General features: G+C 41.0%; 1 protein-coding gene across 1 annotated transcript in view; it reads left to right on the top strand.

Annotated features, from left to right (window-relative positions):
- The window catches only part of LOC126424886 (hepatocyte nuclear factor 3-alpha-like), a 433,342-nt gene that overhangs the window by 397,096 nt on the left and 18,772 nt on the right, over positions 1-17,474 (top strand). The window contains exon 6 of the mRNA XM_050087719.1: positions 11,800-12,314. Coding sequence (XP_049943676.1) covers positions 11,800-12,314 — 515 coding nt within the window. The remainder of the gene's footprint in view (positions 1-11,799; positions 12,315-17,474) is intronic.

Here is a 17,474-nt window from a genome sequence, read left to right as displayed (position 1 = left end):
CCAAACTATTTATCGTCCATGTTTCACTTCCATACATGGCTACACTCCATACGAATGCTTTCAGAAATGTCTTCCTGACACTTAAATCAATACTGGATGTTAACAAATTTCTCTTCTTCAGAAACGCTTTCCTTGCCATAGCCAGCCTACATTTTATATCCTCTCTACTTCGACCATCATCAGTTATTTTGCTCCCCAAATAGCAAAACTCCTTTACTACTTTCTCATTTCCTAATCTAATTCCCTCAGCATCACCCGACTTAATTCGACTACATTCCATTATCCTCTTTTTGCTTTTGTTGATGTTCATCTTATACCCTCCTTTCAAGACACTGTCCATTCCGTTCAACTGCTCTTCCAAGTCCTTTGCTGTCTCTGACAGAATTACAATGTCATCGGCGAACCTCAAAGTTTTTATTTCTTCTCCATGAATTTTAATACCTACTCCTAATTGTTCTTTTGTTTCCTTTACCGCTTGCTCAATATACAGATTGAACAACATCGGGGAGAGGCTACAACCCTGTCTTACTCCCTTCCCAACCACTGCTTCCCTTTCATGTCCCTCCACTCTTATAACTGCCATCTGGTTTCTGTACAAATTGTAAATAGCCTTTCGCTCCCTGTATTTTACCCCTGCCACCTTTAGAATTTGAAAGAGAGTATTCCAGTCAACATTGTCAAAAGCTTTCTCTAAGTCTACAAATGCTAGAAACGTAGGTTTGCCTTTCCTTAATCTTTCTTCTAAGATAAGTCGTAAGGTCAGTATTGCCTCACGTGTTCCAGTGTTTCTACGGAATCCAAACTGATCTTCCCCGAGGTTGGCTTCTACTAGTTTTTCCATTCGTCTGTAAAGAATTCGTGTTAGTATTTTGCAGCTGTGACTTATTAAGCTGATAGTTCGGTAATTTTCACATCTGTCAACACCTGCTTTCTTTGGGATTGGAATTATTATATTCTTCTTGAAGTCTGAGGGTATTTCGCCTGTTTCATACATCTTGCTCACCAGATGGTAGAGTTTTGTCAGGACTGGCTCTCCCGAGGCCGTCAGTAGTTCCAATGGAATATTGTCTACTCCGGGGGCCTTGTTTCGACTCAGGTCTTTCAGTGCTCTGTCAAACTCTTCACGCAGTATCATATCTCCCATTTCATCTTCATCTACATCCTCTTCCATTTCCATAATATTGTCCTCAAGTACATCGCCCTTCTATAGACCCTCTATATACTCTTTCCACCTTTCTGCTTTCCCTTCTTTGCTTAGAACTGGGTTTCCATCTGAGCTCTTGATATTCATACAAGTTGTTCTCTTATCTCCAAAGGTCTCTTTAATTTTCCTGTAGGCGGTATCTATCTTACCCCTAGTGAGATAGGCTTCTACATCCTTACATTTGTCCTCTAGCCATCCCTGCTTAGCCATTTTGCACTTCCTGTCGATCTCATTTTTGAGACGTTTGTATTCCTTTTTGCCTGTTTCACTTACTGCATTTTTATATTTTCTCCTTTCATCAATTAAATTCAATATTTCTTCTGTTACCCAAGGATTTCTACTAGCCCTCGTCTTTTTACCTACTTGATCCTCTGCTGCCTTCACTACTTCATCCCTCAAAGCTACCCATTCTTCTTGTACTGTATTTCTTTCCCCCATTCCTGTCAATTGCTCCCTTATGCTCTCCCTGAATCTCTGTACAACCTCTGGTTCTTTTAGTTTATCCAGGTCCCATCTCCTTAAATTCCCACCTTTTTGCAGTTTCTTCAGTTTTAATCTACAGGTCATAACCAATAGATTGTGGTCAGAGTCCACATCTGCCCCTGGAAATGTCTTACAATTTAAAACCTGGTTCCTAAATCTCTGTCTTACCATTATATAATCTATCTGATACCTTTTAGTATCTCCAGGGTTCTTCCATGTATACAACCTTCTTTCATGATTCTTAAACCAAGTGTTAGTTATGATTATGTTGTGCTCTGTGCAAAATTCTACAAGGCGGCTTCCTCTTTCATTTCTGTCCCCCAATCCATATTCACCTACTATGTTTCCTTCTCTCCCTTTTCCTACACTCGAATTCCAGTCACCCATGACTATTAAATTTTCGTCTCCCTTCACAATCTGAATAATTTCTTTTATTTCATCATACATTTCTTCAATTTCTTCGTCATCTGCAGAACTAGTTGGCATATAAACTTGTACTACTGTAGTAGGTGTGGGCTTCGTATCTATCTTGGCCACAATAATGCGTTCACTATGCTGTTTGTAGTAGCTTACCCGCATTCCTATTTTCCTATTCATTATTAAACCTACTGCTGCATTACCCCTATTTGATTTTGTATTTATAACCCTGTAGTCACCTGACCAGAAGTCTTGTTCCTCCTGCCACCGAACTTCACTAATTCCCGCTATATCTAACTTCAACCTATCCATTTCCCTTTTTAAATTTTCTAACCTACCTGCCCGATTAAGGGATCTGACATTCCACGCTCCGATCCGTAGAACGCCAGTTTTCTTTCTCCTGATAACGACATCCTCTTGAGTAGTCCCCGCCCGGAGATCCGAATGGGGAACTATTTTACCTCCGGAATATTTTACCCAAGAGGACGTCATCATCATGTAATCATACAGTAAAGCTGCATGCCCTCGGGAAAAATTACGGCTGTAGTTTCCCCTTGCTTTCAGCCGTTCGCAGTACCAGCACAGCAAGGCCGTTTTGGTTATTGTTACAAGGCCAGATCAGTCAATCATCCAGACTGTTGCCCTTGCAACTACTGAAAAGGCTGCTGCCCCTCTTCAGGAACCACACGTTTGTCTGGCCTCTCAACAGATACCCCTCCGTTGTGGTTGCACCTACGGTACGGCTATCTGTATCGCTGAGGCACGCAAGCCTCCCCACCAACGGCAAGGTCCATGGTTCATGGGGGGGCATTAACAATTAACTGGCATTAATTAGATATTTGAGATTTGGGAAAATTACGGTCGCCAGTCCTATGGACAACTACTATAATAACTGAAAAAGAAAGGTTAATGCACATATAATTAGCACTAAAAACATGGCAACTGAAGGTTGACACATTTTGTGTGAAAACTGAATGTTTGTCAGAAGTAATTAATTTCGCTACACTCTGATTTAATTTAGCAAAAGAATTAATAAAACCAAGGTCCTTAAATATGTCTGCTTGTGTCTGTATGTGTGGATGGATATGTGCGTGTGTGCGAGTGTATACCTGTCCTTTTTTCCCCCTAAGGTAAGTCTTTCCGCTCCCGGGATTGGAATGACTCCTTACCCTCTTCCTTAAAACCCACTTCCTTTCGTCTTCCCCTCTCCTTCCCTCTTTCCTGATGAGGCAACAGTTTGTTGCGAAAGCTTGAATTTTGTGTGTATGTTTGTGTTTGTTTGTGTGTCTATCGACCTGCCAGCGCTTTTGTTCGGTAAGTCACCTCATCTTTGTTTTATATATATATATATATATATATATATATATATATATATATATATATATATATATATATATATATATAGTTATAATAGAGGGAAACATTCCACGTAGGAAATATATATCTAAAAACAAAGATGATGTGACTTACCAAATGAAAGTGCTGGCAGGTCGACAGACACACAAACGAACACAAACATACACACAAAATTCAAGCTTTCGCAACAAACTGTTGCCTCATCAGGAAAGAGGGAAGGAGAGGGAAAGACGAAAGGATGTGGGTTTTAAGGGAGAGGGTAAGGATTCATTCCAATCCCGGGAGCGGAAAGACTTACCTTAGGGGGAAAAAAGGACGGGTATACACTCGCACACACACACATATCCATCCACACATATATATATATATATATATATATATATATATATATATATATATCACACAAATTGTAAAACAATTACATTATATAAAGACACAGAAATGTCATCTCTTCAAGTAACAAACTAAGGAAAAAATTTATAGTACAATAGATGGAAATAGGAGGATATGCATTTCCGGCGTTACAGCTGTTCATCTTCTGTGATGTGTGTCAAGTGCTCTGGGGGTCACCTTGTCCAGAGTAGGGAGTGCAGTGTCTTTCTTGATGAAAGGAAGATACAGGAAATAAAAACAACTAAACATATGTCGCAAGTAGAGGCTAAAAAGATCTATGAGGTCTTACAGCCCCCGAAATTCACTACCTCTTTTGCGTCTGTTATTAAACAGTCATCCCTGAAACCTATCCTGCTACACAAATGGAGGTTGCCAGTGTCAGCACTAGTACCAGCGTCTGCCAGTGCACTTGTTCTGCCAAGTTATTTTGAAGCCCATACTTCTGCCCAAGACTGCAGACAAGCTGTGGTTGCCACTGTTTCTGAACTCCCTGCTCCTCCGAAGGTTCAGCCTGGTCCTCCATCCAGTGCTGCTGATATTACCGCAACAGTGGTTGTGGCCCCAAAGCCTACTCAGTGCAAAAAGTGCAAGACAAAGTGTCATCCTGTAACAGAGACAGGAAATCAACTGTCCGATGATGTCAAACTTGCCCTCCTTGATGTATCTCTTGGTTATTCATCAGAGCAAATGGAACTCGATGTCAGACTGGGGCAATCATCTTGCCTCAATACTCAGCCACCTCATATGCTAAGCTCCCTTATCAGGTGGAAAGATAGGGTGAAAGTGCAACCCCCTTGATAAATGGCTCCCATTCTTCAGTGGAACGTTAATGGATTCAGGACCCATGTGGAGGAACTGAAGCTCCTAGCTCAGGAAGACCCAGTGTGCATCTGTTTGCAGGAAACACATTTTATAGCATTTGATGCCTCCGTCCTATGGGGCTATACACTCTGTCACAAGGATGATCTGACTGGTGAAAGGGCCAATGGTGACGTTGATATGTTTGTAAATAACACACACCACTCCTCTGCTCTCCACATTTCTACAGACCTGCAAGCAGTTGCAGATGAAATTTACACGTGTCAGCGGGTCACATATTGTTTGCTGTATTTACCTCCTCCTCATGCAGTAGACTCTGAGGGTCTCATGGATCATCCGGAATGACTAACCCACCCATTTCTCCTCTTGGGAGACTTCAATACTCACCATGCCTTATGGTGCTCGGCCTCTACTTCCCCTCAGGGTCAGGTTTTGGAGACCCTCATGACATCCCAAGAGCTGTGCATCCTAAACACTGGAACTCCCACTTGTTTCTGTGCTGCAACTGGGCCATTGACATCTCTCTCTCTCTCTCTCTCTCTCTCTGGTCTCCAGTCCTTGCAGTCTGTGTTCAGTGGGACGTCATAGATGACCTTCAGTAGAGTGGCCACTTCCCACTCCGCATTCAGTTACTGGACGGAGCACTACCTGAAGAGAAGCCACCAAAGTGGATGGTCAGCAGGGATAACTGGATGCTGTTCAGCAAGCTGGCTGTATTTGAACATTGCAACAGTGGCCAAGAATGGGTGGACCACATCACATGCATGATCCATCATGCCACTGACTTCTCCATCTCACATCTTCCGGTCATCTTAGGAGGCAACATGTTCCTTGGTGGGCAGATGAGTGCCGCATTCAGCAATCCTGGACAGGCACGCGACTCTTTGACATTTTAAATGCAGGCCAACAGCAGAAAACCTCAGGATCTTTTGAGTCGCCACAGCCAAGGCTCAGCGCGTCATTAGGGAGAGTAAGAAAAGGTCATGGCAAGCGTTCTTGGACTCCATAAACTGTTCCACTTCTTCCACAAAAGTGTGGGAAGCCATCCAGAGGATTTCTGGTAAACACAGTCGTTTACTAATAGTAGCAGTACTGAAATGAGGTGTCTCCAAACAACACTTGAAGACACTGGCCAGGTATTTTGCTAAAACTACTGCCAATGCCAGCCAGGATCTGGAGTTGCGTCGCTACAGTGCGACTGTAGAGGGGGGAAAATTGGACTTCAGATCCAACAATTCTGAGACTTAAAAGTACCATTTCTCCATGTGAGATTGGAAATCAGCTCTATCTGAGACTTGTGATACTGCTCCTATCCACGGTCAAATTCGGTGCTGCATGCTTCAGTATTTGACAATGGCATCAAAGGAAATCCTCCTCGAATACTTTAATCTCATATGGCAGACAGGTAATGTTCCCAGTTCGTGGAGAGAGGCATTTTTGATATCTCTCCTCAGACCACAAAAGGACCAAATATATCCCAGTAGTTATTGGAGTATTGCCTTAATGAGCGTGTAGGAAAAACCCTGGAGTGAATGGTTAACTGTCATGTGGTCTGGTTGTCAGAGACCAGGCAACTCCTTAGCTGCTTTCAATGTGGATTCTGGACATTTTAGTTCACACTCGACAACCTCACCTCTGCTAGAGATGGCTATTCAGCAGGTTTTCCTATGTAAACATCACTGTATCAGCATATACTTAGATATCAATAACAATACCAGAGAAGGAAAGTTGCTACTCACCATATAGCGGAGATGCTGAGTCGTGATAGGCACAACAAAAAGATTCACACAATTAAAGCTTTCGGCCATTAAGGCCTCTGTTGGCAGTAGACACACACACACACACACACACACACACACACACACACACACACACACACACGTAAACGCAACTTGCACACATAACTGCAGTCTCAGAGAGCTGAAACCACAGTAAAGCATAAGATACTACTTGGAGTCACTTTATTCTCAAACAACTGCATCAGTTGACTCCAAAATGTCGTGATTGCCACACCTGAGAGATCTGAAAGCCAGAACCCTCAAGGCACTGATCATCACAATGTACCTTAGCCGCAGGGCATGTCTGCTCCAGTTTTAAAGGGCTGTCGTGCTCTCACAGCTGGACTACATGTGCACAGTGTATGGATCAGCAAGGTTTTTTTATTTGAAGATCATTGATGCTATCCACCATGAGGGGATTCGGCTGGCCACGGTTGCCTGTAGGACCAATTCCATGCCCAATCTCTGTGCTGAGGCTGGGGAACCGCCAATCACAATACGACGGCAGCTCCTCATGGTGTGTCGGGCATGTAAGTTCCTTGCAGCTCTGACTTCACCTGCATACCAAACTGTTGCTCGTCTGCCTATACAATGCCTTTTCTCCAACCATCTCGAGCCACAATACCTTTCGGGATCCATGTGCAGTATGTGTTGGAGTCACTTGGTGTGGAGCCAGTACAACCCCAAATCCATGGTTTTAACTGCCTGCCACCCTAGTTACTGCAGAGGCCCAGAATCATTCTAGATTTAGTGCAGTACTGGAGAGATTGCACCTTCATTTCTGTTTTTAATTTGACATTTTCTGACATTTTATATGAGCACCACAAGTATGTAGGTGTCTTTACGGATGGGTCTAAGCAGGGGGACTCTGTTGCTTGCTCTGTCATACTCCTGGGCTGTGTCCTCAAGGTCCAGCTGCCGCAAGAATGTACTGTCTTTGACACAGAATTGTATGCAATCTTGCGGGCGCTGGAGCATATGCGACGTTCTTTCAGTTCTAAATATCTTGTCTGTTCCAATTCTCTTAGTACCCTTCACTCTCCGCAACATTAGTACCCAGCAGATACAGTAGCTCAGAATATCCAGGATGCCCTCCACCAATTACAATGACTGGGGAAGGAGATTTCTTTCTGCTGGGTACCAGGGTGCATGGGTACTGCAAGGAATGAAAGGGTGGATCTAGCAGATAAGGAGGCAATTCGTGATCCTCAGGCTGTTTAGTGTGCCATCCCCCTACATGTTGTCACCTCACTGTTTAGGTACAAAGGCATCCATCAATGGGGAGGTGAGTGTCTGGAAGTGACTGACAACAAGCTCCATGTTGCAAAGGCCACAACTCGGCTGTGGCTTACTTCCTTCCAGCCATGTTGATGGGATGAAGTACTTCTTACTCGTCTTTGCATAGACCACAGCCCTATGATGCATGGCTTCTTACTCTGGCAAGAGGACCCTTCAATGTGTGCTGCTTGTGGGTGCTGATCATTGTTTGCCACATTTTATTGGACTGCGTTTAATTTTCTGATGACCAGGTTGTGTTGGATTTGCCAATGGATGTGCTGTCTAAAACTTCCTGGCAGATTAAAACTGTGTGCCCGACTGAGACTCGAACTCGGGACCTTTTGCCTTTCGCGGGCAAGTGCTCTACCAACTGAGCTACCGAAGCGCGACTCACGTTTGGTACTCACAGCATTACTTCTGCCAGTACCTCGTCTCCTACTTTCCAAACTTTACAGAAGCTCTCCTGCGAACCTTGCAGAACTAGCACTCCTGAAAGAAAGGATACTGCGGAGACATTTACCTATTAATTGGCACTGTGGAGCAGGAGATATGTACTTAAATAAGTATGAAAGTGAACATTGTCTGTGTTTTGTTTTCTACATGTTTTAATTTCATGTGTAGTTACTTTCCCTCTTTTTAATTTGTTTTAATGCGTGCAAGATAGAATGACTATGCAGTCACTTTGAGTGCATGAGTGTGCAACAATTTTAGAGTTTATCTCCACATTTGTTTGTTTTGATAGATGTATGGGCACTGATGACTTCTATGTTGAGTGCCCGTAAGATCCAAACACACACAAAACAAAAAGATCATCACGTGAAAGTGTTTTATAAATAAGGTGACAGTGTGATCTCTAATCTGTGACCAGGCAAGAGAAAATGCAGATTGTGTCCAAAAAAACAAATAGCAGCAAGAAGTCTTCCATCTGGTTTGATGTGATGCGCCACAAATTCCTCTCCTGTGCCAATCTTTTTGTCGCAGGGTGGCACGTTCGGCCCGTGTCCTCAATTGTTTGCTGGATATATATTCCAATCTCTGTTTTCCTCCACAGTTTTTACATTCTACAGCTCCCTCTGTATCATGGAAGATATTCCCTGACATCTTAACATATGTCATATCATCCTGTCCCCTCTTCTCGTCACTGTTTTCCTCCTCCCTTACCTTATCCATCCACCTAATTTCCAATGTTTTTCTGTGGCACCACATCTCAAACACTTTGATTATTTTCTCTTCTGATTTTCCCGCAGTCCATGTTTCACAACCATACAATGCTGCGCTCCTAACATACATTCCCAGACGTTTATTGCTCAATAATAATAGTAGTAGTAGTAATAGTAGTAGTAAAATGTTTTTTATTCCAGTCTGTGATCACAATATCAATTCATTCATCAAAGGAATTGATATTGTGGTCAAAGACTGGAATAAAAAAACGTTTGACAGTATTGGATCACTGTTCATATTTGTGACGATATCGCATCTACTGAAAGAAGTAGTAGTAGTAGTAGTAGTAGTAGTAGTAGTAGTGTAAAAATTTTGACTTAAATTGTTTTCTAGTGCATAAGTATCATGTTTAAAAACAAAACTGTATCATTCCATATTAAAGCCACTGAACATGTCTTAATGTAAGAGGCAAAATGCTTTGGGAACATAAAGAAATTTGGATTGCACCAAGATAAAAGAATTTCATGCTATAAAACAAATACACACACACACACACACACACACACACTTGCTGTGGACAATGGCCATGTCAACAAACTTATTATACCTATCATATCACATCACTTGACTTGTCTTACATCTCACTATGTGTATGTACCACAGGTGTCCATAAGGGTGGTTAGTAGGAGGGCAGGTCCCTCTCCTGCAATCTAGGTTACAGGCTTTTTATACGCTACAGAATTCTCGTATGTTTCCATGTACAATTTCTGTGATTCTATTGTAGATTGATATAAAATTACTGAGTCTATCAGAATTCTGTGACATTAGCAGTCAATATATAATTTGGGTTTGTTCGGTTGACAAGCTATTCATGGCAGATTGTGCATCTTCTGTGTCACAGCAGTGATTTCATAGCTGTCCTGCAGTCAAGGCCAATGTGAAGATATACAAAATATTGACAGAATAGATTAGTGAATCTATTCCCTGTCCTTTACTTGAACAGCCCGTACCAGGCTGTAGCATGTAGGCTCTGGAACCTATTCCAGTGCACAATATACCTACCTGACTTGTGTCTCGAATTCCCACCAAGAAAATCTTTTCTCCTGTTGCACAACTTCATTCACAATTTAGTTTACCACCTGTCTGTGATGAAAGAAGGCCCATGAAGGAGTGCTAAGATCATATTCATTTTCACAAGCACATAGCAATCGTAATAACCTCAAAAGAATACAGTATTGCTACACTGCAAGTGTGTTGTTCTGTACTTCATCTATGGACCCAAATTCGACAATTGAAAAGAAAACATAACATTTTCTGTGCTGGAAGAGAAGGAAAAAGGCCAAATTTCAAGATAAAGATCTTTATTCTAGGTATTGGAAACTTCTCAGACTGCTTGAGAGCAACACAACAGAACACAACACAGCCAGTCACAGAATTATGAATTGTGTAATCCAGGTGACATGGTTATCAACAGTGTGTGAACATAGAGAAACATAGGACATTTTGGTTCAGTCATAGGATGTTGAGAGTGGCTTGTAGTGGCTATGTGAGGTTGTTTTGGGAGATTTCCCACATTCATCTTGTAGAATGATGGTCCAGGTTACAATTTATGCAAACAACCAAAAAAATTTAGTTTTCAAAATGCATTTTGTTTAACTTTAGTTATGCCAGTCAGCCTCAAATAAATAGATGGCATGAAAATATTGCAATAAATCCAATAACATGCTCAGAGGTAAATTTTTGTGAGCAAACAGTTTTACATGTGGTATCAAAGTTGAGCAACCTTTTTTAAAGCTTATTTCCTGTTCCTCCTCCTAGAGAAGTATTAATCAGTGGAATTTTTGTTGCTTATTTTTTTTTACAACCAACAGAATTTTCTGAAGTGTATTGATTATTATTAGTTTTTTCCCCTGTTTCAGATTTCTGATTTTCAGGGTCAACATAACGTTATTGGTACATGAACAAAAAAACCTTCTGTGAATGTTTTCTAGCTTTATTTCCTAACTTAGTGGATACACTGGATTTAGTCATACAGGAATTAAATTCCAAATCATTAAATCAAAGAGTAGTAATAATCACTTTGATTATAAAAAGGGTATACTTTGCTTATGCTAATGATGTGTGGTTACTTGGTAGTTACCACAATAATCGACCTTAAAAAATATTAAGTTTAGTGTACAATACATTTTGTGACTTACTGTTAAATTTAGTTCTGGATATAACACATTCTCAAACTCATTGGCTCAGTTATATAAAAAAAATGATCCTCCATGCATAAATTTCTGCGGAACATTATGCTACGTACATAAAAATTTGAAAGAGAACTCATAAAGTGCAATGCTATAGAATAATTTAATTCTTCAATAGAAATAAGTAGTTAGTTACAAACCTGTTCAAATGACTTAAAAGATTGGAACTGTGTGACATTTTTGACAACCATCAGTATTTCGACAGGTAAACATAAAGTCATTCTCGAGGCACAAATACAAGAATTAAAGCACTGCGAAAAGAAATTTAAGCCCTCAATTGATGGGGCTACGCTGACAAAGAATCGCAATACAGTATCTGCATAAAGCGATACTACTTTATGGCACGTGTGTCGTCTTTCTGCATATATGCCATGTTGCGGTTCTCAGTTGGCATAGCCATATCTACCGTAGGTTTCAATTTTTTCTCACTGTGCTCTATCGCATTTGCACCTCGAAAATGACAGGATGTTCACCTGTTGAAATATTGGCGGTTGTTGCAAGTGCTGGCCAGCTGCATTCCTGCAAGTTGTTTGAACGTGTAGCCGTAAAAATATTTTTTAAATGTTCTCCGTGTAGTCTTTCGCTCGAGTGACACTTCCCAGATTTATTGCGAATTTGGTCTTCGACCGACGGAACTAACAGAGTGCGTGTGCTTTGACAGTAGCAGTCCGGGCTCCGGTTCGCTGCCGAGCACCCCCGCGAAGGCACCGCCGTCCCCCGGCAGCGCGGCTCGTCAGCAGTCTCCACCGGCCACTGCCGCAAGTAGCGGTGGGAATGGCAATGGCGGCGGCAGCAGTGGCGGCAGCAGCAACAGCAGCAGTGTCAGCACTGGCAGCGCCAACAGCAACAACAACAGCACCGGCACCAACAGCAACAGCAGCACCACCAGCAATACCAGCACCAGCGTCAGCCCGGCCAGTGCCAACAACAACAACAACAACAACAACAATAATAATAACAGCAGCAACAACAACAATAACAACAACAACGTTCCCGACCCGACGCTTTTCCCGTTTCTCAGTCGTCGACTCGCACTGAGCACCACCCCACAGTCGGGATCCCCTCCGCCGTCGCAACCCTCCGCCCAAGTGAGCCGCGACGACAGCCTCGACGATGTGGATGCTGCGGCGGCGATGCTAGCTCTGAAGCACGCGCACCTCCGTATACCGCGCAGAGGTGAGACTCTACAGTTGTAACACTGTTTGGCACATTACGTTTGAGGTCCGAAGTTGCGATGTTGTTGCCGCGAGAACTGTCTGCGGGCAGCGTCACAGTCCCCTGCTCTGTATAGTAACAGAAAATTGAGAATGAGTTCTCATTTTCTGGCAGATTAAAACTGTTTGCCAAACTGTGGCTCAAACTCAGAAACATTACCTTTTGCAGGCAAGTGCTCTTTCAACTTAAGCTATCCGGTTGTGACTAATGACCCACTCTCACCACTTCACGTCTGCAAATACCACTTCTCTTGTGTTCCAAACTTCACAGAATTGCTCCTGCATACATTGGTGGACTAGCAGTGCTTTTGTCAATTGAGTAATGCTAAGTGCAATTAAATTGGCATTGATAGACTTGAGGCTCCTGGATCTTTCTTAGAGTTCTTTACACGAAGAAGTTCAATTAAATTCAAAAGCATAAGAATCTTGAAAAGAGCTTTAACTTTCGTAGCTAGTATAGTAACATATTTTTGTCTCGATTAAATATGTTAAACGACAAAAATTTTAGTGCAGTTATGGTACATCGATGAAGCTACAAATTCTAGCAAGAACGAAACCGGCAACTTTGTGATTGCAAGGCTCGTGTTCTACACACTCGGCTAAATGTGACTCTGTTTAAATGGTTTAAATGTTTGCTACTTGACAGTGCTTGTAAATCTTCAGAGGTAATAACATTTTGTAACAAGGTGGGATCACTTTCAGTGTTTTCCAGGATGTCGGAACAAATCATTCTTCGGCGTTCCTTCTGTTCAATTGTGAAACACTTTGGAACCATTTTCGAACACACTTCGTTCATGTTGAAACTTTCATGAAGAATCTGCCTAACACTTTCCTTGTCAACTCCTGTTAACTCAGACACTGCTCTGATTGTTAAACGGCGATCTTGTCGAACAAGTTTACCGAATTTTTCGATGTTTGCATCAGTTTTTGCTGACAATGTTCTGCCAGTGCGAGTGTCATCACTGGTGTCTTCGCGGCCATCTTTAAATCGTTTAAACCAGTCAAACACTTGTGTTCGCGATAAACAATCATCGCCGTACACTTGTTGTAACATTACAAACGTTTCACTTGCAGATTTTCCTAGTTTGAAACAAAATTTGATGTTAACACGCTGTTCTTTCTGTACACACAGCATTTTCCAACTCACAGACAAAACGTTAACTGCTTAAAACAGACGCCACGGGCAGACTGAGTGCAGGAGGCAGATGAAACTTGAGCAGTAGGCGGAGCGAGAGTCACGTGACAGGCCACGCGACTTTCAGCCTTATTGCATTCGTTTTATTGTTTCACCAGTACTAGTCCGGTTTTTTTCTAGCCACACCTCGTAGTCCTGTCACGGGGAAAGCTAAATATAAACCCTATACTGCATTGCATATTATATCAACATACAATGTGTATTACCAAATGTGGTATTACAATGCAGTAAATGTTACCCTCTGGGAGGATTTAGGTAAAATTGACCATGAGTTACTTAATGGGTTTGGCTTATCGAATCTGAATTCAGTGCTACGGAAGAAACCAGAAAGCTAAAGATTGAAATTTGGAAAATGTTTTAAGTAACCAAGTTTACGTAAATGAAATAAAAATCGGTTGCCAGCCTAATTAGGCATAGTAATGCTGAAACATTGCTTTTATATAATCTGTATAGAGTTATGATAAAGGAAAGCTACTATTACTTCTTTCTCAAAGTAGTGCAATGAATTCTACCATAATCAGACAAATGGTACAGTAATGCTGGCAGTTATAAATAGTTTATTCAAGTTCTCACAGAAACAGTTACAGCTTATTTCTTCTCAGTAGTAATTGTTGTGGTTGTTGTTGTGGTCTTCAGTCCTGAGACTGGTTTGATGCAACTCTCCATGCTACTCTATCCTGTGCAAGCTTCTTCATCTCCCAGTGCTTACTGCAACCTAAGTCCTTCTGAATCTGCTTAGTGTATTCATCTCTTGGTCTCCCTCTATGATTTTTACCCTCCACATTGCCCTCCAATGCTAAATTTGTGATCCCTTGATGTCTCAGAACGTGTCCTACCAACTGGTCCCTTCTTGTCAAGTTGTGCCACAAACTCCTCTTCTCCCCAATTCTATTCAATACCTCCTCATTAGTTATGTGATCTACCCATCTAATCTTCAGCATTCTTCTGTAGCACCACATTTCGAAAGCTTCTATTCTCTTCTTGTCCAAACTATTTATTGTCCGTGTTTCACTTCCATACATAGCTACACTCCATACAAATACTTTCAGAAATGACTTCCTGACACTTAAATCTATACTTGATGTTAACAAATTTCTCTTCTTCAGAAACGCTTTTCTTGCCATTGCCAGTCTACATTTTATATCCTCTCTACTTCGACCATCATCAGTTATTTTGCTCCCCAAATAGCAGAACTCCTTTACTACTTTCTCATTTCCTAATCTAATTCCCTCAGCACCACCCGACTTAATTCGACTACATTCCATTATCCTCTTTTTGCTTTTGTTGATGTTCATCTTATACCCTCCTTTAAAAGACACTGTCCATTCCGTTCAACTGCTCTTCCAAGTCCTTTGCTGTCTCTGACAGAATTACAATGTCATCGGCAAACCTCAAAGTTTTTATTTCTTCTTCATGGATTTTAATACCTACTCCAAATTTTTCTTTTGTTTCCTTTACTGCTTGCTCAATATACAGATTGAATAACATCGGGGATAGGCTACAACCCTGTCTCACTCCCTTCCCATCCACTGCTTCCCTTTCATGTCCCTCGACTCTTATTACTGCCATCTGGTTTCTGTACAAATTGTAAATAGCCTTTCGCTCCTTGTATTTTACCGCTGCCACCTTCATAATTTGGAAGATAGTATTCCAGTCAACATTGTCAAAAGCTTTCTCTAAGTCTACAAATGCTAGAAATGTAGGTTTGCCTTTCCTTAATCTTTCCTCTAAGATAAGTCGTAAGGTCAGTATTACCTCACGTATTCCATTATTTCTATGGAATCCAAACTGATCTTCACCAAGGTTGGCTTATTCTAGTTTTTCCATTCGTCTGTAAAGAATTTGCGTTAATGTTTTGCAGCTTTGGCTTACTAAACTGATTGTTCGGTAATTTTCACATCTGCCAACACCTGCTTTCTTTGGGATTTGAATTATTATATTCTTCTTGAAGTCTGAGGGTATTTCGCCTGTCTCATAAATCTTGCTCACCAGATGGTAGAGTTTTGTCAGGACTGGCTCTCCCAAGGCTGTCAGTAGTTCTAACGGAATATTGCCTACTCCCGGGGCCTTGTTTCGACTCATGTCTTTCAGTGCTCTGTCAAACTCTTCACGCAGTATTGTATCTCCCATTTGGTCTTCATCTACATTCTCTTCCATTTCCAGAATATTGTCCTCAAGTACGTCGCCCTTGTATAGACTCCCTATATACTCCTTCCACCTTTCTGCTTTCCCTTCTTTGCTTAGAACTGGGTTTCCATCTGAGCTCTTGATATTCATACAAGTGATTCTCTTTTCTCCAAAGGTCTCTTTAATTTTCCTGTAGGCAGTATCTATCTTAACCCTAGTGAGATGAGCCTCTACATCCTTACATTTGTCCTCTAGCCATCCCTGCTGTCGATCTCATTTTTGAGACTTTTGTATTCCTTTCTGCGTGCTTCATTTACTGCATTTTTATATTTTCTCCTTTCATCAATTAAATTCAATATTTCTTCTGTTACCCAAGGATTTCTACTAGCCCTCGTCTTTTTACCTACTTGATCCTCTGCTGCCTTCACTATTTCATCCCAGTAGTAATTAATTTGTTACATATGAATTGTGTGTTCGCCAAAAGTTATGAAAGTCAATACTGAACCAGAAATGGACATGGGCTTAGTCCTATTTCAATAGTTACGTTCCAAATAGTACAAATATAATTAAGTCACTTGCAATAGGATTTTTACACTCATTAAGAAGTAATATTGTTTCTATTTTTATGGATAAGAGCAATTAAAATGACTTTAAGTTCAATGAGCAAAATTGTTGTTGGGACTCTCAAACTGACTTTCCAATTTTCATCACACAAAGTACACAAAAAAATTTTACTTCTACTGCAATTAATATATTCATTATTCAAGTAGGTTTATTCATTTTAAGCAACTCAGATTTGCAGACTCTTAAACTGATCTTTAGCATAAAGCAAACTAAACACACTTTTCTGAGACAGTTTGTAAGGTGCAAATTTTGGTATTATTCTTTTATTCATTTCACTCACATTGCATAGCTTTTAAAACAGTTAATGCTGGCAATTTTCTCTATATAATTTTAAGTAAGACTTAAAGTGCATTTACAGTCTAACTTCAAGACATGTTGTCTTATTGCCATTAGTACAACCAGTAATTTTCACTAACAGAATTCAATGCAGTTTACCTTTAAAGCACAAACACTTTGAAATAAAACAAATTAATCACTATGGAGGTTTTCATAAATGAAACACTAACTTCCTCCCTTAACTTCAATTGAAACCACAGTATCTTTAGATATCTTTTTGCGTTCAGAATTGTGCAAATAATCAACAATTTATTTTCATTAGATTTTAACACACAGGATACTCGGATGTCAGTAGTTTTGTGGAGTGAGTCCTAAGAGGTATTGTGAGAGGAACCAAATCAAGGATTGGACACAAGTTTCACATAATTTATCTGATTATTGCAAATTAAACAACACTTAAATGTACTGGTTCATACTTTGACAGAATTCTGACCTCTTATAACTGCCGAAGTGATTGCGCAATATCGGTGACGAATACATAATGGATACTGGTCATTTCTCTGGGTGTAATTGGCTCTATTATCCTCTTCTTGGAAATGACATTTCCAACATTAGAGCCTTTTCCATTAATAGAGCACCATTTTATAGCCGTACACACATCTGAGGCCTTTCCATATTACATCCATGTACTGGAAGCCTCACCCGGCACCTGTGCAGTCCACTCTGCTGCTGCTCAGACCAAAACTATCCAGTAGCTAGCTGCCAACTGACTGTGCTCTCTCACTTGGCGCCCAAACTGAGCGCCACATTCATCGTTTCTTAGTGCGCCAACTCATTTCTGTTGCAGATGGGAAGTACTGTTGCTTTTCATTTTATACAAGTCCCTAGGTATGAAACAGC

The sequence above is a fragment of the Schistocerca serialis genome, chromosome 10 (genome assembly GCF_023864345.2).
Source record: "Schistocerca serialis cubense isolate TAMUIC-IGC-003099 chromosome 10, iqSchSeri2.2, whole genome shotgun sequence".
NCBI lineage: Eukaryota > Metazoa > Arthropoda > Insecta > Orthoptera > Acrididae > Schistocerca > Schistocerca serialis.
Note: the sequence above shows the minus strand (reverse complement) of the source record. Positions and strands in the feature narration are given on the sequence as shown.